This window comes from Leucoraja erinacea, chromosome 8, assembly GCF_028641065.1.
Source record: "Leucoraja erinacea ecotype New England chromosome 8, Leri_hhj_1, whole genome shotgun sequence".
Classification (NCBI taxonomy): Eukaryota; Metazoa; Chordata; class Chondrichthyes; order Rajiformes; family Rajidae; genus Leucoraja; species Leucoraja erinaceus.
The window spans coordinates 30,340,095-30,362,137 of NC_073384.1; the positions used below are offsets into that span (position 1 = coordinate 30,340,095).

General features: G+C 44.0%; 1 protein-coding gene across 1 annotated transcript in view; it reads left to right on the top strand.

The window, feature by feature from the left end:
- The first annotated feature begins 825 nt into the window (after positions 1 to 825).
- Positions 826 to 22,043, top strand: part of zgc:174356 (uncharacterized protein LOC100137120 homolog) — a 108,252-nt gene continuing 87,034 nt past the window's right edge. Inside the window, exon 1 of the mRNA XM_055639321.1 lies at positions 826 to 7,367. Within this exon, the coding sequence (XP_055495296.1) occupies positions 7,266 to 7,367 (102 nt within the window). The 5' untranslated portion in view covers positions 826 to 7,265. The remainder of the gene's footprint in view (positions 7,368 to 22,043) is intronic.

Sequence of the window (22,043 nt, forward strand, 5' to 3'; positions counted from 1 at the left end):
CAATTAACCTACAAACCTGTGCATCTTCGGAGTGTGGGTGGAAACCGGAGCCACCGGAGAAAACCCACACAAGTCATGGGGAGAACAGACAAATCCGTACAGACAGCACCCCCTGTCAGAATCAAATCCGGGTCACTGTCTCTGTAAGGCAGCAACTCCACCACTGCGCTGTTGTGTCGCCACGAATCACAGAGTGTGGAAACAGACCTTCGGCCCACCTCGTCCATGATGACAAAGATGCACATCTACACAAGTCTCATTTGCTCGTGTTTGACCCATATTCTCCTCACCTTTCTTGTCCATTTAACAGTCCAAACGCCCTTTAAAAGAGACATTGCTTGATTTGCGGAGTCTTTCTGGCATTTTAATTTTATTTCAGAACTCTGCAGTATCTGCAGTTTTTTGATTTTCAATCACTGAACAATTATTTGCTGTGTATTTCATATAGGTAATGCAAGTGCTTTATTGAGGTCCTGCACCAGACTTAAAAAATGTGTGCTGGCAGGCTAATTCACCATGGACGGTGTCACCACTCAGTCTGCTTATGATCCACAAAGGTGACACATTTTGATCTTCAGTGAGAGCTCTCCAGTGACTAAATGGAAAGAAGATGGAATCAGATGCACATGCAATTCATCACCAACTGTCTGCTGCCCAGCTGAAGTTGAACATTCCCAGAAGAGATCATTTAAAAGCAATTAAAGAAAGTGAACTGTGGCTGATTTTTCATGGACTGATTTGTCCCCTTCCCTGCCCAGAGGTGAGGATTCCTACAGTAAATCCTAGCACCATTCCAGCTAACGATCAGAGAAATCAACACATCACCATATAACCATATAACCATATAACAATTACAGCACGGAAACAGGCCATCTCGGCCCTATAAGTCCGTGCCGAACAACTTTTTTCCCTTAGTCCCACCTGCCTGCACTCATACCATAACCCTCCATTCCCTTCTCATTCATATGCCTATCCAATTTATTTTTAAATGATACCAACGAACCTGCCTCCACCACTTCCACTGGAAGCTCATTCCACACCGCTACCACTCTCTGAGTAAAGAAGTTCCCCCTCATGTCACAGGTTGAGTTTAGACGGATGAGGAGGGGCCTCATTGAAACTTACCAAATAGTGCAAGGCCTGGATAGAGTGGATGTGGAGAGGATGTTTCCACTAGGGGGAAAGTCTTGGACCAGAAGCCAAAGCCTCAGAATAAAAGGACGCATGGTTGGAGAGGAGATGAGGAGAATTTCTTTAGTCAGAGGGTGGTGAATCAGTAGAATTTATTGCCATAGACTGCTGTGGAGGCAGTCAATTGATATTTTTAAGGCAGATTGACAGATAATTGATTTGTACGGGTGTATGGGGAGAAGGCAGGAGAATGGGGTTCAGAGGGAAAGATAGATCAGCCATGATTGGATGGTGGAGTAGACTTGATGTGCAGAATGGCCCAATTCTGCTCCTATAATTTATGAACTTATGTATGGCCCTGTAGGTTCCATAGTTCAGATCCACATCACATCTAGAATTCATCCACTAAGCAACTGACGGAACCTAAAGTCATACCATCATTGCATTACAGAAATAGGATCTTCATCCCACTGAACCGCAACAACCTTAAGGTGCCATCGAACCTAAACCTATTTTATTCTCTCACCGTCCCATTGATGCACAGACCAAGTTAAGGAAGGTACAGGAAAATATCCATGACTGCTTGGAGTTAGTAGATTGGGAGATATTCAAGGGCTCAGCAACAGACCTGAATGAATACATCACGATTGTTACCGACTTCATAAGGAAATGTGTGGAGGAAAGTGTTTTCACCAACACCATCCATGTATTCCCTAACCAGAAATCCTGGATGAACCAGGACGTTTACCATCAACAGTGGAACAGATCTTGGTCATTCAAGTCTGGCGATGCAGGTTCATGTAGGACATCCAGGTACATCCTCGATAAAGCCATCAGAAATGTGAAGAGACACTTTTGCTCCAAATTGCAGGATGAGACAGACATTTGGCAGCCGTGGCTGGGCTTGCACACCGTAACTTCCTACAAGGCAAAACCAAGTGGCAGCTCAAACGAGAGCTGGACATCACTCCCGATGAGCTCAATGAGTTCTATACACACCTCGAGAGGTATAAGACCAAGTGCCTTCTCAGGCCCCCATAACTCCCAATGAACATCATAAACACAGTCACAGAGGGCCGATGTCAGAAGATCCTTTAGGAGGATGAACCCTCAGAAAATGTCTGGACCTGATGGTGTACCTGGCCATGTTCTTAAAACCTGTATGGAAGAACTGACTGGAGCCTGTGTGGACATCTTCAAACCCTCATTACAAAGGTCTGAGGTTTCCCATTTGCCATGAATGGGCATCAATAATACTGGTGCCTAAGAAGAGTAAGGTGAGGCCAGTTCATTGGCTATATTTAAGAGGGAGTTGGATGTGGCCTTGTGGCTAAAGGGATCAGGGGGTATGGAGAGAAGGCAGGTACAGGATACTGAGTTGGATGATCAGCCATGATCATATTGAATGGCGGTGCAGGCTCGAAGGGCCGAATGGCCTACTCCTGCACCTATTTTCTATGTTTCTATGTGACATGCCTCAATGACTACAGACTGATGGCATTACCAATCATGGTGATCAAGTGGTTGGTTATGAGGCACATCAACTCCTCCTACCTTAGCAAGAACCCTAGATCAACTATAAATTCCCCACTATCACAATAGATCAACGGGGATGCGATCTTGCTCTCTCCCCACTTTGCACTGGACCACTTGGATGATAAGAACACATATGTCAGGCTGTTGTTTATTGACTACAGATCAGAATTCAACAGCATCACCCCCTCCATACTTCACATATATTACATTCATGGAACTGGGTCTTTGCTCATCCCTGTGCAACTGGATCCTTAACTTCCTCATCAGCAGACCACAATCAGTATGAATAGGCAACAACACTTCCTCCTCGATAACCATCAGCAAAGGGGAACTTCAAGGATGTGTGCTAAGTGATCCAAAACTTAGTGGTTTTGCAGATAGTGAATGAAATTGCAGATGAAAGTGATGAAAGATTGCAGCAGGATCTGGATCGATTGGCCAGGTTGGTTGATGCAATTTAATACAGAAAAGTGTGAGGTGTTGCTTTTTGGGACGTCGAACAAGGGCAGGACCTACACAGTAAATGGTAGGCCTCTTGGTAATGTTGTAGAGCAGGGGGATCTAGTAGCAAGGTTCATTGAAAGTCGAGCGCAGGTGGATAAGGTGGTCAAAAGGGCTTTTGACACATTAGCCTTCATCAGTCAAAGTTTTGAGTATAGAAGTTGGGAGGTCATGTTGCAGTTGTGTAAGATGTTGGTGAGACCGCATTTAGAATATTGTGTTCAGTTCTGGGCACCATGTTATAGGAAAGATATTGTCAAGCTTGAAAGGGTTCAGAAAAAATTTATGAGGATGTTGCCAGGACTAGCGGGTGTGAGCTATAGGGAGAGGTTTTGTAGTCTGCGTCTCTATTCCATGGAGCGCAGGAGGATGAGGGGAGAGCTTATAGAGGTATCCAAAATCATGAGAAGAATAGATTGGGTAGGTGCACAGTCTTTTGCCCAGATTAGGGGAATCGAGGACCAGAGGACACGGGTTCAAGGTGAAGGAGAAAAGATTTAATAGGAATCCGAGGGGTAACCTTTTCACACAAAGCGTGGTGGATCTATGGAACAAGCTGCCAGAGGAGGTAGTTGGGGCTGGGACTATCCCATCATTTAAGAAATAATTAGACAGGTACATGGGTAGGACAGGTTTGGAGGGATATCGACCAAACGCAGGCAAGTGGCACTAGTGTAGTTAGGACATTGTTGGCCGGTGTGGGCGACTTGAGCCGAAGGGCCTGTTTCCACTTTGTATCGCTCTTTGACTCTAAACCCCCTGTTCTACTCACTCTATGGACATGACTGTGTAAATTCACTGATGATACCACCGTTGTTGGATAAATTATGGGTAATGAGTCAGAGTATTTGAGGGAGATTGATAATCACATTGAATTGTAACAGGATAACAACCTTGCTCTCAATGTCAACAAGATCAAGGAACTGATTGTAGAAAGAAGTACAGATTGTATTTATAAAATACATTTTCAGGGTCTGACTGTCACTGCTATGCCTGCATTTATTGCCAATCGTTATTTGGAGATTGCAACCTTCATGTGGTCCACCCTGTTTCGACTAATGCAATCAACCCGATGTGCACAAATAATTAGATCAAATAGAACAAGTTGACTTAAAACTTTAGGCTGTGCACGCCATACACAAGAAGAAGATTTGCCCTGCGAATATAATGGTGAGCATTATTGAACCACTGGAGTCCTCCAGGTTAACATGTTTGCACAATATTAAGGGGACAGTTTCAGGATTTAGGCCCAACTATGATGAAGGACTGGTGATACATTTTCAAGTCAAATTTGTACCTCGGAGGGCAGCCTGAAAGAAATTGTGTTCCCATGCTTCCACTGCCCTTATCCTTCTTGGTGGGAGAAGTACAACTACACCCAAGGGGAAAAATAAGGTAGAAGATACAGACATTTATGGAGAGAATTCCAGTAATACAGTTATAGAAATAAACAGCACTATCCATCAACTACCCATTTTCATTCATCTTACATTAATCCCATTTTTGATTCTCCCTAAAATTCCCCCCAAACACCCCCAAAATTGTATTACTCACCTATACACTCAGGGCTATTTACAGTGGTCAATTAACCTACCAACCCACACTTCTTCAGGATGTGAGAAGAAGCCAGAGCACCTGAACAAACTGCAATTGGTCACAGGGAGAGCACACAAAGTCCACGCAGACTGCACTTGAGGACTGGATTGAAACTGGTCCCCGACACTATGGAATGATGGCTCCTTTAGTTGAACACAATATTAAAAGTGGGCAGCGTTGTTTCTCTGGTTCCTAGAAACATTAAAACAATATTCTCAGTCTTTAGCCCCATTTCTTTCTCCAAAGCATGGAAGAAAAGTTATATTTCTTATTATAAATATACTGTAGGCACACGTTCATTTCAAAATTACATTTGGTGGAATGACAGACATAATATCCGTTTCACTGGAGCAACAGAGGTCACTTAATAAGAACTCAACAATACCCCTTTGACCCACTAATTATATCCCATTTCTCTAAAGCACCACGGGCTGCGAGAAACTTTATTAATTTTATTAATAGAAACAATTAACTCTTTTGGGATGGAGGCACGTGCCCCGAAAGAGCTTGCGCCACACGCAATGCCTTCTGTGGTCGTCCAGTGCGTTCCCATAATTTTGTCTGGATTTAAGGAGGTGCCAGACCATCAGTTGCCAGAATATTGGTGGTGGACCTGTATAAGGTTTTTGAATTGACCCAGTCCCATTATCCGAGTTTGGCCCATATCCCTCTAAATCTTTCCTATCCAAGTCCTTTAAATGTTGCCATTGTATCTGCAGCTACAGCTTACTCTGGTAGTTACTTCCTTATGCACATCACCCACTGCATGGAATAATTTACTCCTCAGGCCACTTTTAAATCTTTTCCCTCACACCATAAACCTATGCCCTCTAGTTCTGAACTCCTCTACTCTGGGAAAAAGATGTGACCATTCACTTTATCTATGCCACTAATGATTTTGTATACCTCTGTAAGGTCACCCCTTACCCCTTTACACTCTAAAGTCCCAGTTTACTCAGCCACTCCTTATAAATCAATCCCTTGAGTTCTGGTAACATCCTGGTCATTTTTTTCTGCAACCTTTCCAGCTAATGATATAATTCCTTTAACAAAGCAGCCAGAAAAGTGCACAATACCTCTAATGTAATCTCATCAACATTTGAACAGATGTAGCATGACATCCCAGTTCCTGTACTCATACTCTTACTGGTGAAAGGAAGTGTACCAGATGCCTTCTTCACCACCCTGTCTACCTGAGTCACCATTATCAGAGAACGGTGTGTCTATACATTCAGGTCTCCCTGGTCTACAACACTCCCCGGAGCCTTGCCAGTGTAAGTCCTGCCGTAGTTTGACTTATCAAAATGCATCATCTTACACTTATCGGAGATAAATTCCATCTGCCATTGTTTGGCCCACTTCCTTTTAATAATACAAGTATGATAGGTGATGGAGCAGAGAGGAATACCAACACAGGGGGACAAATCATTAACCAGACAAGGAGTGGCACAACTGGACAGGGAAAACAGCTAAAATGTATTCTGAAGTTTGCATATGTGGTTGTGGTTTATACTGGTCTGCCTGCTCCCACACCCACTTCTAGCAGCCTTCCCTTCCATGAGGAAGACTGCCTCACCTGAAAGGACAGTCAGGATTCCTGGACATAGTCGAGAGAGCAGGTGTTGTATCTCCTGCGGATGCAGGGAAACCTGTATCCCCCTTTCCTCTTTTCCCTGAATCTCAGTCTGAAGAACGGTCTCGACCCGAAACGTCACCTATTCCTTTTCTCCAGTGATGCTGCCTGTCTCGCTGAGTTACTCCAGCCTTTTATGTCTGTCTTCGGTTTAAACAAGCATCGACATTTTCTCCCTAAACATTTCATACAGAGACGTTCGCAAATTCTGTCTACACACACTTACACGGTGATGAAAGGAGTGATGGCAGATAGTAACGCCTTTCACAGGAAGTGTGTGCATTCAAAAGGGATTAATTTTCAACTAACATTAATGTCAGTACTAAAACTGACATTGGACTTTCGCCGCTGTTACACACATGCACAGGTTCCTGAATTCTGACTCGGGGTAACGAGAAAGGAAAGGCACTACTGAGTTCCCTCATATGCGTGGAACCTTTTCGAACTAAGAGGAAGTATAACATGTGACTCGCAAATGCACTGGTGCTAGGCATTACGTACACCCCGCAGAGTAAAACTTCCTCCATGCATTCAGGGAAGTTAGGCTGTGAAGTTGTCAGCAAAAGTGCCGTGAACTTTGCTATAGGTGCTCCCGGGCAGCGGAGGACGGTCCATCCCGGGCCGGACAGTGGGTCACCCCGTCCCCTATCACTCACCTGTCCCCTGTCACTCACCTGTCCCCTGTCACTCACCTGTCCCCTGTCACTCACCTGTCCCCTGTCACTCACCTGTGTCCTATCAGTCACCTGTCCCCTATCACTCACCTGTCCCTCCCCCAGCTCCATTTACCCGTGGCCCGATGCAGGGACTGGCTGCAGGTGGCTTCCAACACCCACCTTGCCCTCGCTGGACACTTTAAAGCGTTGGAATGAATCTGAGGACCATCATCACAGTGGAACCCGTGATGTTTCTGTACCTGATGGCGACCTTTCTCAACACATTCGCTATGCAGCAGTTAGTGTTGGTTAAGGTGAGTCAGAAGCTGCCGCTCTTTTGGTCCGTGTGCTGGAGTTAGGTCAGTCTTATTCTTCGTTGGAAATATTTGCCAGTTTAACTAACACATTATTCCTCCAGTGACAGCCATCTGCAAACCGAGAATCATAACTACTTCCCCTAAAGTCCCCCGGTTATTAGGTGGTTAGGCGTGGCTTTTAACTACGTAGGTTTCAATATTCTTCCTCGCAGTACCTGGCAGTACGTGACAGGTTTTTTTTTTAAAGTGGAGTCAAATTTGTAGAATAGGAGCAAGTTTGCAACAGTTCCGCAAATGGTAGTTTTAACCAGCAAAATCTGTTCTTTTGCCTGAATATTTCTGAGGAATAAGCACTGAGCAAAAATCAAATTGCTGGAGGAACTCAGCGGGTCAGGCAGCATCTGCTGAGGCCGAATGATGGTTAACGTTTCCAGTCGGGATCCTGCAAGAAGAATAAACATGCGCAGGACTCTGTGAATAACTACACAGAAGGAACTGCAGATGCTGGAATCTTGAGTGAAACACAAAGTACCGGAGTAACTCAGCAGGACAATAATAATAATAACAATGGATGGGATTTATATAACGCCTTTCTAGATGCTCAAGGCGCTTTACATCGCAGGCAGCATATATAGAGGGAATGGATAGGGGACTGTTTTCAGAATCAGTCTGAAGAAAAGTAACCAACTAGAAAGGTTGCCAGTCCATTTATCTCCACAGATGCTGACTGACCCGCTGAGTTACTCCAGCGATTTCTGTTTCAGAGCTGCCAACTCTCACGCATTGAGCATGAGAATCACGCATTTTGCCCAATTCTCACGCTCTCACGCTGATCACAAAATTTGCACGCTCTGTTGTGAGAAATTCTGTGATCAACGAGAATTTCAAAACTAATATCCACTGCTTGTGTACGTGTCTATTGACAAGAGAGCAGCATCCTTATTCTCTGTTATTCTAACTTGATCGAACCGTCACACACCTCCAAAGCATGTCCCCATGCAAATTTACATTGAAAGACACAGACCGGGCAGTGAATGAGTGTCACCCAGTGCAGCAAATGAGGCCATGTCCTGCTCCCGGCAGCAGTCAGAATTTAAGGATTTTCGGAGAAGTGGAGTCAAATTTGTAAAATAGGAGCAAGTTTGCAACAGTTCCACAAATGGTAGTTTTAACCAGCAAAATCTGTTCTTTTGCCTGAATATTTCTGAGGAATAAGCACTGAGCAAAAATCAAATTGCTGGAGGAACTCAGCGGGTCAGGCAGCATCTGCGGAGGCAGAATGATGGTTAACGTTTCCAGTCGAGATCCTGCAAGAAGAATAAGCATGCGCAGGACTCTGGGAATAACTACATGTGAAGTGCCCCATGAAAGATTACCGCATTAGATAAGCACCTGACTTAACATAATAGGTTAAGTCCAGGGAGTCGGATATGGGGCTTTATGTGTGGGCCAGATATATTGTCAATGCAGAGGGTTTAGGAGCAAGGCCAAGTGTGCATCCAGAGTCAAGGTCTGGAATAGTACTAGGTGTGCTGTCAAAGCTGGGACAATGGGAGTGTTCAGCACTGGGAACCTAAGCAGGTAAGCAACTATGATCAGAGTAGAATAGGGGGCCAGATGTAAGGCTGGAATCAGGGTTAGGAATGAGAGAAGGTATGCAACTGGAGTCAGGGTCAGGAGTAGTACCAGGTGTGCAGTGAGACCCAGGTTAGTCAACATGGGCCAAGTGCTTGATTATAATCTGATTTCCATACATGAATACACTCAGATCATTCATGTGCTGCACCTGTTGATCAGAGCCTGGATCTACTGTGGAATGTAATTAGGAATGTAATTTAGCCTAACCTTATTCATAGCTAATCCAATTTAAAGCACAAATATTACATTCAAGTGTGAGTTAAAAGACTCTACAGTATGCACCAAATTGCACAATTTCAAGCTGAAAAATGCAAAAACTTCGCAACATGGGAGGGCGGACACCCGCATCTCACCCCCCTCCCCCCCTCAGTCGCTACGCTCCCTCTAGCTTGGTCTCTCGCAATTTCTCACTCCCAACTCTCACCAATGTAGGCAGCCCTGCTGTTTTGTTCTGGGAATAACTATCTGTTGTATTCTCATGTTTAGAAACTATATGATTGTGATATTCAAATAAGTATATGATGTAATGACATCATGAGATCAAGAGCGGGAGTAGAACAGAGGCCATTTTTAGTTGGAAATTATTAAACGAGAACTACCACATAAAATGCTGTTCTCTGTTCATGATTTTATACACGGATTTCAAAACACCAAAAGATAACGGTGGCATGTGTTATGATTCTTATGATGACCCATAAGTGCTGAACATGCTTTCACCAGTTACTGAGGACTCAGTTTCAATATTAGATTGACTGTTTTGTTGCTAGATGCCTGTGAAAACAAGTGAGCAAACATACTATAGACTTAAACGTATATATATATATATATATATATATATAAAGAACAGATTCAATTTTATATATATATATACACAAAGAACAGATTCAATTATATATATCTATCTCACTTGTGTATATATATATGAACGATATTGATATAGATATATATATATATATAATTGAATCTGTTCTTTGCTGGTTACGTACATTTGGAACGGCAAAGCTGTGCGCATCGTAACAGACATGGCTGCAGTAAACACGCCCATTCTAGAGCGCTAATAGACTGGGAAGCAGCTAATATAATGAGTGCTATCACCAGATTCTCGGGTGCCGCTGCACGATGGCAACCTCACCAACAGTAAGTTTCGTCGTTTTCTTCTTTTGTTGTTTTTAGTTTGCTGTTAATGTATGTTTTATTGTATCTTTAGTTTTGTATTATGTGAGGGGTGGGGGAAAACTTTTAAAATCTCTTTCCTCGACGGAGATGCGACTTTTTCCGTATCACATCTCCGTCCGCACGGCGGCCTAACATCCTGGAGCTGGTGGTCCCTTTGTCAGGGATCGACTTCGGGAGCTCCAACCGCCTGAGCTTTGACCGCCCCGATCGCGGGACCTTCGATCTCCCCGATGCAGTAGCATAGATTGCCGGCTACGGGAGCCCCAACTGCGGATGGTTTGACTGCCCCGACTACGGCAGAAAAGGAGGGAAGAAGATAATACTTTATGTTTATGTTAATTTTTATGTAGTTGTGTGGCTTGATGCTTATTTGATATGACTGTATAGCAAATCAAATTCCTTGTATGCTCTTACATACTTGGCTAATACATTCTTTGTATATTGTATCATGTATCTTGTATTTAGACAAAAACATGGCCTGATGTTCAACAGTGTATTAAAGAATGACAGTGAGAGAGAAAGCTAGCTACCTGCTTCTCTGGACAGGACAGAATGGACTAGAGTTGCACAACTGTTGGACATTTCAGCAAGAGTAGTATAGAGCGAAGGCAAAAGTTCTCTTAGCTAAGTTTGGAAAATACCTCGAATCGAAGATCCACCATCGCATACATCGCTACACTTTTCGAGGGCTAACTCAAGCTAATGATGAATTTGTGGATGACTACCTACCAAACTTAAATAATGTGCATGGAAATGTAATTTCAGAGATACACAACAGGTGAATGACAAGTTGCTGGACCAATTCATATGGGGCACAATCCACAAAGATGTCTAGAGGTTTCTCATCAGTAGGGATGAGCAATTGACCCTCCAGATACCATTGACATAGCACAAGAGCATGAAGCTACAAATAGGCAAAAATGTCTCTAAAGACTCTTACAGACAGGAAAGTAGATGCAGTGAAGGCCTATACACAGTACAGAGCGAAATATTCATATCTGAGAAGATGTCTCAAACACCAACCAAAACTAAATAGCAAATGTGCAGGAATTGCGGCAGATCACATGGGCTCAGTGATAAAACCAATGAGGGTTCAGTGATAAAACCAACTGCCCAGCCTTTGGAATCCTTTGTAGGAAGTTCTGAAAGTAGAACCAATGGCAGTCAGTCTGCGGAGTGGACACAAACCACAGCAAACCAAAAGAAAAGGAATAGAATGTGCACTCACAAGAACAACATGATGAGCTGTTCTTCGTGCTCAATGTTATAACCATATAACCATATAACAATTACAGCACGGAAACAGGCCATCTCGACCCTTCTAGTCCGTGCCGAACACGTATTCTCCTCTAGTCCCATACACCTGCGTTCAGACCATAACCCTTTCCCGTCCATATAACTATCCAATTTATTTTTAAATGATAAAAACGAACCTGCCTCCACCACCTTCACTAGAAGCTCATTCCACACAGCCACCACTCTCTGAGTAAAGAAGTTCCCCCTCATGTTACCCCTAAACTTCTGTCCCTTAATTCTCAAGTCATGTCCCCTTGTTTGAATCTTCCCTACTCTCAGTGGGAAAAGCTTATCCACGTCAACTCTGTCTATCCCTCTCATCATTTTAAAGACCTCTATCAAGTCCCCCCTTAACCTTCTGCACCCCAAAGAATAAAGCCCTAACTTGTTCAACCTTTCTCTGTAACTTAGTTGCTGAAACCCAGGCAACATTCTAGTAAATCTCCTCTGTACTCTCTCTATTTTGTTGACATCCTTCCTATAATTAGGCGACCAAAATTGTACACCATACTCCAAAATTGGCCTCACCAATGCCTTGTACAATTTTAACATTACATCCCAACTTCTATACTCAATTGTTGGGGCCATTCAAATTCATAACTTGGATGATAAGTATCATCATGAAGCGATCTTCACAAATGTCAAAAGTGGCCCTTGTGGCTAAAGGGATCAGGGGGTATGGAGAGAAGGCAGGTACAGGATACTGAGTTGGATGATCAGCCATGATCATATTGAATGGCGGTGCAGGCTCGAAGGGCCGAATGGCCTACTCCTGCACCTATTTTCGTTGTTTCTATGTCTGCATTCAGAAGAACAACACAAGGATTTAAACACCAAGTAATCCTTGCTTTCCCTCTTTCTCCATCCCTCCCTCTTCCCAGTCATGCGACCAGTCTGACGGTCCCCCTGATAACATTGTATCTCTGTTTGTTTGTTGTCATCTTCCCCGAGCTAACAATGATCTATTATACATCTTCCTTGATCTTTATCGCTTTTGATCTCTTACACTTCCCTAATCTCTGCAACCCCCTCTTCCTGATGCTCAGACTGAAGAAGGGTCTCGACCAGAAACGCCACCCATTCCTTCTATCCAGAGATGCTGCCTGTCCTGCTGAGTTACTCCAGCTTTTTGTGTCTGTCTTCGGTGTAAAACAGCATCTGCCGTTCCTTCCAACACAAAGACTAACCTGAGATGCAAGTTTGTCACCAGCGCACAGAGCAACATCTTGCCTCGCCACATCTTCAGACAGATGAATCCTGACAAAGTGGACAAGAGAAGGATGCCAAGTCCAGATGTTCTACAGCAGAACAAAACAATCCTAACTGGTTCTGGAGCAGAAAAATAAGGCAGCTAGCAATGATTTTGATCACTTACACACATGGCAAGCTAACTGTACCTTCTTTGTGACTGATGCTGATTTATTTGGTGAACACCTTGGGTCCAGCTAATCAAGAAGCTATTTCTTCAAGAGTAAGTGTGGGATAATGGTGCCTCTTCAATGCTCTGTTTGATCAGCAATTCTGGGACTGCATGCCTATCAGGACTTAAACGTCATAGAGTATCTCTACACTGTGAGATCAATGACACTTCATCATCTTCTCACCAAATTGATGAAAACTGAGCAATTTCCAATCAGATACACAGACGATCTCATGGCAATGTATCCTGATTCCTTTGATGACAACATGGTTGCTTTGATGTCTACAATTTCCACATTACACTAGATCCCTCAGTGTAACCAGTCGTCCATCCTGCAGAATTCTTTATTTTATACACGGACTTCAAAACAACAAAACATAACCCTATCCCCAATCTAATGATCTGTCAGACCTAAGGGACAGTTCTAGGTTAATGGCTTTCACGAAGTAGGAGGAAAGGAGATTTATGACTCGGGCTTATGGGTTCCACTATTGTGCATTTGGTCAGCGACTCCCTAGGTCATGGTTCTTTCAGTTGTTAGAATAAATGTGATGGATGTTTCACCTTTGGCTTCCTTTTCAGGCAGAGTTCCAGATCCCTGCTGTGATGTATTTGTAATGTACCATCATTGAATGTATTAGAATGGAATTTGTGATGTATATGTAATGTAATATCAAATGTAAATGCCAGTGCCCCTTGAGGCCAAAAGCAGAAGCTGGCAAATGTACCTGTGCCTCGTGACTGAGGTCAAGTGACCTTCTGGAAGTTTTCTTTTTCTTTTTCTGCTACTTTCCCATCTCCTTTGCAGTTTCCCGACTGTCACTTTTTTTTTCCGGCGGCCGTTATGGTCGCGCGGCCGCTGGCTCCAATCTTTGGGCTTGGGTGGTGGTCTGGGGCAGCACGGTGGCAGCCGAACTCACCCAGCAGGTCTAAAAGCCCCCTACAGCGGGGCACAGTCTCGACGAGCTGAGCAGCGGGACCAGCAGCAGAGCAGAGCCGTGGAGCCAACGACAAGCCGAGCAGCGGGACACGGTCTCGACAGGCGGAACAGCGGGGCCTAGCATGTGGAGACAGCAACATGCGCTGCACCGGGAGACGGAGAGAAGGTAGCCTTCCGTGATGACCCGAGGCTTCTCCCAGAGGGAGTAATGGCCGCTGCCATGTTCGGTTCAAGCAGTTGTTTTAAGCTATATCACGAATCGAACCATAACTTGTAGTCCTAATTGATCGGTTGGTAGTGTAACACACGTTGTAATAAAACAAAACTACATTTGAACCCTGGTTTGCCAGCACCCAGTGCTACATTTTGGTCTGTAATATATATTCTGAATTTCATAGTGAAGAAATGCTGCAATTTATTTTTCCCCTTGTGCTGTACACTTTGATGACTTTTTTTACAAACATCCTTATCCAGAAGAATAAGTAAAGCATGTAGTGTTGAATATGCATGTTTTCATACAGTTGAGGGCATAATATTAATGCAGAATTGTATTTTCTTACCTTGGAGAAGTCAGTGAAGTTAACTAGGGCTGGGGAAAACGAAATGCCAGTGAATGTACAGACTTTTACTCTCATATCTGGGGTGACTATATTCCTAGTCAATATTTCATCTGTACAAAAGATTGCTGCAGTTTTTTTTTCTCTCAGCAAAGCCAAACTTAGTTTTCTGTCTGTTTTTTGTAAATCAACAGTTTCAATAAATCCTTTTTTATACACAAAAGAAATTGAAAGAACAAAAATAGTTTGTATTGGCTGTTTAGTATTGACTATGTTTTTTTGTTTGAAGGGGGAGTCCGCCTCCTAGATGGAGCAAGTCTACGAGACCAGGCAGAGAGTTAGTCCAGGATAGAGCACTGTAGCCCAGGATAGAGCCCAATAGCCGTGGATAGACCCCTGTGTAGCCGTGGATAGACCCCTGAGTAGCTGTGGATAGGCTACCTGTAGCTAGTCTCCCAGAGGTGAGAAACCTGGACAGAGGAGCCAGTCTCCCAGAAGCCAGAAATAGTCTCCCAGAAGGGGCAAGTCCCCAGAAGACACGATGCGGAGAGATGCAGCGAGAGGCAGGAGCCAGTCTCCCAGTCGCAGCAAAAGGCAACGAGACAGGCCCTTTGTTAAGAGTTTCTAGAGTTTGAGGTTAAAGTGAAAAAACAGCAGCAATCTTAATTGAGTCTAGTGTAACTCCTTATGTGGATACTAGGGGGAGATGTGATGTAATTAAAGTGAAGGGGGAGATGTGGTGTATTTGTAATGTCCTATCATTGAATATATTAGAATGGAATTTGTGATGTATATGTAATGTAATATCTGATGTAAATGCCAGTGCCCCTTGAGGCCAAAAGCAGAAGCTGGTAAATGTACCTGTGCTTCGTGACTGAGGTCAAGTGACCTTCTGGAAGTTTCAGTCATTGCAGATTAAACTTATCTTACACGATGATGGACGTGAATTCTCTGTGCTAGTCACAATAGGCCTTACAGAAAACATTACACCTGCCACCTTCTGGAAGAAACATAATGTTTTCATCACTGCTCTACTCTTTTCATTAACTACTTCAAATCTACACTACAAATAATGTGGACAAGCTCAACTGGTCAGGCAGCATTTACAGAGAAAGAAACAGAGACATTTCAGGTTGAAGATAGACACAAAAAGCTGTAGCAACTCAGTGGGACAGGCAGCATCTCTGGAGAGAAGGAATGGGTGGCATTTTCGGGTCGAGACCCTTCTTCAGCCTGTCCCGCTGCTTCTCCCACTGAGTTACTCCAGCTTTTTGTGTCTATCTTCAGTTTAAACCAGCATCTGCAGATCCTACTTATATACTTTGAATATTGCAGGTTGATGGCACTTTGTCAGCACTGAGAAAATGCTATTTCTGCCTCATTCCACTTTTTTTTCAAGCATTTTCTTTTGGGCTGTTGATTCTTTTTCAAATTAGTGCCTGCTTATTTTAAGCTCTTCTTCAGAGGTAAGTAGACCATTCATAATGCCACTAAGTCTCCCCTTAGCCTTTCCAACAATTACAGCCCTGGTTTAGCTACAATTTTCCAATCCCATCAAAAATCTTCATAAATCTCCTCAGCTCCAGTGTTGCAGAGTCGTACATTTATACAACACAGAAGGAAGCCCTTTTTCCAGGTTAGCTAAGGTGCCAACCTATGTTAGTCCCAGTTGCCTGCGTTTGACTTGCATTCCTTTAAACCTTTCCTATCCATGTCTTCAAAGTGCAGACACATTGTTCTGGTATAGTGGGGGCTGTACTCAATCTATGGCCTAGCTAGCAATAGAGTAAAACCTGCCTACTCTTATATATCTATTATATATTAAAACTGTGTGGCTGCCGCCTGCCGCCTGGCGTCCGGCTGCCTTTCTGCCTTTTGATTTGTTCCATCGTGTGATGTCACAATGCCCAATACTCGCAGGTGTCCAATCGGAATGGATCCATTTACATGGACGGCTGCTCCTTCCTATCAGCTTCCAACACACTTCAAAACAAAGTTGCAAGACAGGAACACTCTGAACTTTTCACCTCGATGGGATATCACAGCAAGTGCTTCAACAGTAGGGGGAGGGCCAATTAGTATTGCAATTGGAACTGCTGCAGCAGGCAGGGAAGGTGAAATTGGAATTTTTTTTAAATCCACTGCTGAGGGAGGCAGGGGAGTGCTGAAATCTTACATTTGGAAACGGGTTCAGTTCCGTTGGAGGAGACGGGTGCATGGTGGAATATTGGGTTGGGGGATCACAACATTGGGGGAGCAGACCCAACTGGTCTGCACTTGGTCTAGTTTACTATAAAACGAGAAAACATTCTGTGTGCGTGTGTTTTTTAATCATCTTAGTGACCTTAGGATAAGAGCATGTTAGGACCTGTGAGGGTCCATCAGTCAAGCCCACTTCTGGCTAATTGCTTTGGTAACGTTTGATTAAAAATTCAAAGCCATCACAGAACATATCATCCTTCCCTGGGTGTAGCGTGTCGGCAGCGTGTCCGTCTTTTTTCAACTTTTTTAATTTTTTTAGTATGTTTAAAAGTCTGTTTTTAATGTTTCTTTCTGTATTTTGTGTGGGGGGGGGGGGGGGGGGGGGGGAAACCGTTTCGGCCGCCTCCTCCATGGAGAGGCGACTTTTTCCAGGTCGCCTCTCCCGTGGCCTAACAGCAAGGATCGGCGCGGCCTTTCCCGGAGACGCGCCCGGGGCTTCAACGTCGGGCGCAGCGTGGACTCTCGGCGTGGAGTGGGTGAGACCTCGCTGGGGCTCGCTGGAGGGGAGCGCTCCATTTCGCTGGCCCGCGGCAGCCGGCAGCCTGAAGCAGTGGTCTGCAGAACTCCAGCTGGTGCGGTGTCTACAGCCCGGGATCCCTCGTGGAGGACCCGGGGGGAAGAAGAAGCTTCCACCGCCGGCCCGCGGCCGTCTTCTACCGCGGGCGAGGTATGGACTTACCATCTACCCTGGAGGGGAGCTTCGACCGCCGGCCCTGCAGACTGCGGTGCTTCCGGCTGCGGCACGGCAGGTACTTTAGCCACAAGGGCCACATCTAACTCCCTCTTAAATATAGCCAATGAACTGGCCTCAACTACCTTCTATGGCAGAGAGTTCCAGAGATTCACCACTCTCTGTGTGAAAAAAGTTTTACTCATCTCGGTCCTAAAGGATTTTCCCTCTATCCTTAAACTGTGACCCCTTGTCCTGGATGGGCCGGAGTTGGGCCGGAGTTGGGCCGGAGTTGGGCCGATATCCATGCTGTGTGACTCTATGACTCTTTGAACAAAAATTCCTTCATTAATTACTGTTTGATTGTATTGAATATATTTCTATTTCCAAGGACAACCACTAAAAGATGTCCTTTTTGTCATGTTCCGTCGCTGTTTCTATTTGCTCCATTTATTGTTTTATTGGCAGCCACGAGCTTTCTATAATGCTTTAAGGTTATGCTTTTATCTTTCTGGAATTGGGTCCAAAGGTGTGGAGACCGCCAGGTTTACAAACTCATAATCTAGCTTGTGCAATACCTTGCTTGACTAGTGGTGTGCCTCAGAGGTTGGTACTGGGTGCATTGTTATTCGTCATCAATATCAACAATTTGAATGATAACATACAAGGAAGGGTTAGTAAATTTGCAAATTACATTCAAATAGGTGGTATCGTACACAGTGACGAAGATTGTCAAGAATTACAGTGGGAATTTGATTACCTGGGTAGGTGAGCCGAGGAATGGCAAATGGTGTTTAATTCAGAAAAATACGAGGTACTGCATTTTGGAAAAACAAACCAGGGTAGGACTTTCATGGTGAATGGTAGGGCCCTGGGGAGTGGGTTAGAATAGAGACACCATGACGTATAAGTGCCTGATTACTTGACTGTGCTACCACAGCTGGACAGGGTGGTGTAGGCGGTTATAGGCAGACTTGCCTTCATTAGTAAAAGGCACTGAGGATGTTGTAATGTTATGTCACTGTTGTACAAGATGTTGGTGATGCTGCACTTGGAGTTTTGTGTGGTTATTTGAGGTGACCCTGGTATCAGAAAGATGAATAAAGCTGTGAGGGGTGCAGAGAAGATTAGGTGATTGTTGGCATGACTTTGAGGAACTGAGTTATAGGGAGAGGTCATACAGTAGGTGGAGTTTGGCAGTTGGGAATTTATTCCTTGGAGCACAGGAGAATGAAGGGCGATCTTGTAACTGTGTATAAAAGAATGAGGGGCATAGGTGCGGTGAATATAGATAGTCTTTTCACAGGATTGGGGAATCAAGAACTAGAGGACATAAGTTTAGGATGAGATCCTCTCTCATCTTAAACTTATGCCCTCCAGTTTTAGACTCTCCTACTTTGTAAATACAAACTGTGATTACCTACCCTAAGTATGTCCCTTATAAATCTTTATAAGGTCACCGCCCAGCCTCCTTTGCTCCAGTCTTTCTTATAACCCGTCTTCCAGTGCTGGGAACATCTTTGTGAATCTTTTTCTGCACCCTCTCTAGGTTATTCACACCCTTCCTATAACTAGGCAATGAGATAGTCCAATAGTTCATTTGCAGTCTCACCAATATTTTGTACAACTGAAACGGGATGTCCCAACTCTTGGACCCAATGCCCTGACCATTGAAGGTAGCATGCCATACAATATCTTCACCACCCAGTTTATCCGTACTGTCATTTTAAGTGTACTATGTACTTGTACTCCATGTACTCCTGGGTTTCCCTATTGTCCAACACTGCTCCGCGCCCTGCCATTCACTGTTTACGTCCTGAGTTGGTTTAATTTCCCGAAACGCATGACTTCACTTTCAGGATGTCACAAAGTTGGTGATGTAGTGTGAAGAACAGTTATTGTTTTTAATATAGGAAAGAAAGAGGCTAATTTGCAAATGGCAGACTTTCACTGGTAGTGACCAGAAACATAGGTTCAGGGTGAAATGTTGACCAGGACATTGGATTTTTTTCAACTCAGGTCAAGGCAATCTTTTATTCTTTGTTTTAAAGTATAATTTGAGAGGGGAACATAATTAAAAGAAACTCAATGTCAGAACAACTGTTAAAAGTATGTGCATAGCAATCTGTGGTGTGAATTTGTGGAATGGTCTGGAACAGGAGATAAAACTTAACACAAGCATAATTCAGTTTAAAAAGATGTACAAAAACACTTGCTTAAAAGGATATTGGGATGAGGATAGGTGATTGTGAGTGGGATATTTGTTATACTGATTGTATTGGGAAGGGTGATTATAGAGTGATAGGTTGTATATGTGACTAAGATACTGTATAGTATAAGGGTTTTTTCTTTTCTTTTTCTTTTTTTCTTTTTTGTGTGGCTTTGTAAATATTTGATTAGTGTATAAATGTAAATCATTTGGTGTACATATAGTGGCTGGTGTACATATGGTGTACATATAGCTGCTAAATTTGTATAAGATAATTACAAGCAGTTGAATAAGAGGTGGGAATTAATAAGCTTTGGCTTCTTCCTGCTCCTTTTCGGACACATACGATTTCATTTATTTATAGATATTGTTTATGACACTTTATAAATATTCTTGTTTTGTTTTTTTTGTCTGCTTTTTATTCTTTTATTCTGTTCGAAATAAATAATAAAAAAATAAAAATAAATTAAAAAAGTCTCAACCAAAAGATGGCCCCTTTGACAGTGCAACACTTCCTGAGTAGCCCTTCAAAACCGTAGTATAGTCACACTTGTCTTTTGTGCTTAGATCAACCTCAGATGCAAGAGAAATCTGAAGACATGACATTCTGACTTTTAGTTAAGAGTGCCACCCTCCGAAACCCAGCCATCTGCTCAACATGAAGGCAATTCTAATGAATGGAAATACCAAGTAGGTCAGGCAGCATCCATGGAAAGTGAGACAGTTGCCATTTTAGTCTGGAACCTTTCATTAGGACAGGAAAGAATGAAAACAAGTTACTTTTCAGCCGCAGATAAGGTGATATTTCTGAGCCAATCTGTGGCCACTACGCAACCCAATTGGACAAGTTTACTTTAAGGCAATTACTTAGCCATCTTACCCTTACCCTATGGACCCCAACCCTCTCCTGTGGCATCACACTTTGATTCATACTCAATTTAGTACAAACCATCCTCTACATTGTACTTTAGTGAAAACTATTTGAAAGTCCATACTTCCACTGCAGTTCCTTTATCATAACTGTTCATAAATTCATAAACTTCTTATGTGGAGCTCGGAGAAGCAACAAGCAGAAGCAGAGAGAAGAGACTATTGGTTTGAAAGTCCATGAGAAAGAAAGTGAGTGACAGGGAAAGACAGTTTAAAAAGAGCGCCAAGACCCAGGTTCAGGTAATTTACTAATTGGCCCTAAAGTATTTAATTAGGTAAGAGATTAAAAACATGTGCAGTTGTAGCTGAGCGGCCTTGGTGAGGTGAAGTGCCTTGGTGAGTAAAGTGTGAGTCTTTGGCTCAAGAGTCTTCGGTGAGGAGGCTGAGGCAAGAAGGCTACACTTGATCGAAATTTGTGATTTTTGCCCACTGAAGCAATGGCAGGCAAGTTGGTGCAGTGTGTTTCCTGCAGGATGTGGGAAGTCAGGAACACTGCTGGAAACCACACCTGCGGAAATTGTGTCCAGGTGCAGCTCCTGAATAAACATGTTGGGGAACTGGAGCAGCAGTTGAATGACCTCAGAGCCATCAGGGAAAATGAGAATTTCCTGGACAGGACCTACAGTGAGGTTGTCACACCAAGGATACAGGAAAAGCGAAGATGGATGACTGTGAGAAAGAGGAGTAAACGTGGAGTGCGGGAGACTCCGGTGGCTGTACCTACTGAAAACAGATACACCCTCTTGGAAGCGGAGGACGACGAGATTGAGTGGTAGCCAGGGCTGTGATTCCAACCCTGGTGCTGAGGCTCAACGGGGAAGAATGACGTCAGGCAGAGCCGTAGTGGTGGGAGACGCCATCGTCAGAGGTGGGGATCGGAGATTCTGCAGCAGCAGGCGAGACTCCAGGCTGGTGTGTTGCCTCCCTGGTGCCAGGGTCCAGGACGTCTCGGAGAGGCTGCACGACATCCTCAAGAATGAGGGGGAGCAGACAGAGGTTGTTGTGCATGTTGGCACGAATGATATAGGTCGGAAGAGGAAGGAGGTTCTGCAACAAGATTCTATGGAATTGGGCAGAAGATTGAAAAGCAGGACCTGCAGGGTAATGATCTCAGGATTGCTTCCAGTACTTCGTGCTAGTGAAGATGAGAATAGGAAGATAGAGGATATGAATGTGTGGATGAGGAGTTGGTGCACGGGACTGGGATTCCGATTTCTGGATCATTGGGATCGCTTCTGGGCCAGGGGTGATCTATATAAAAGGGACGGGCTGCACCTAACCTGGAGTGGGATAAATATCCTAGTGGAAAGGTTTGCAAATGCTACATGGGAGGGTTTAAACTAGATTGGCAGGGGGTGGGACCTCATGCAGGACAGAGGCACAGGAGAGACTAGAAGTCGGTATGGAGGGTGGTGTGGGAAAGGTTAATGGACAAAATAGGCAAAAAGCCGGAGAGCGAGGAAGGAGAGTTGGTTTAAACTGCACGTATTTTAATGCAAGGGGCTTGACGGGTAAGGCAGATGAGCTTCGGGCGTGGATGGGTACGAGCGACTGGGACGTTGTAGCAATCACTGA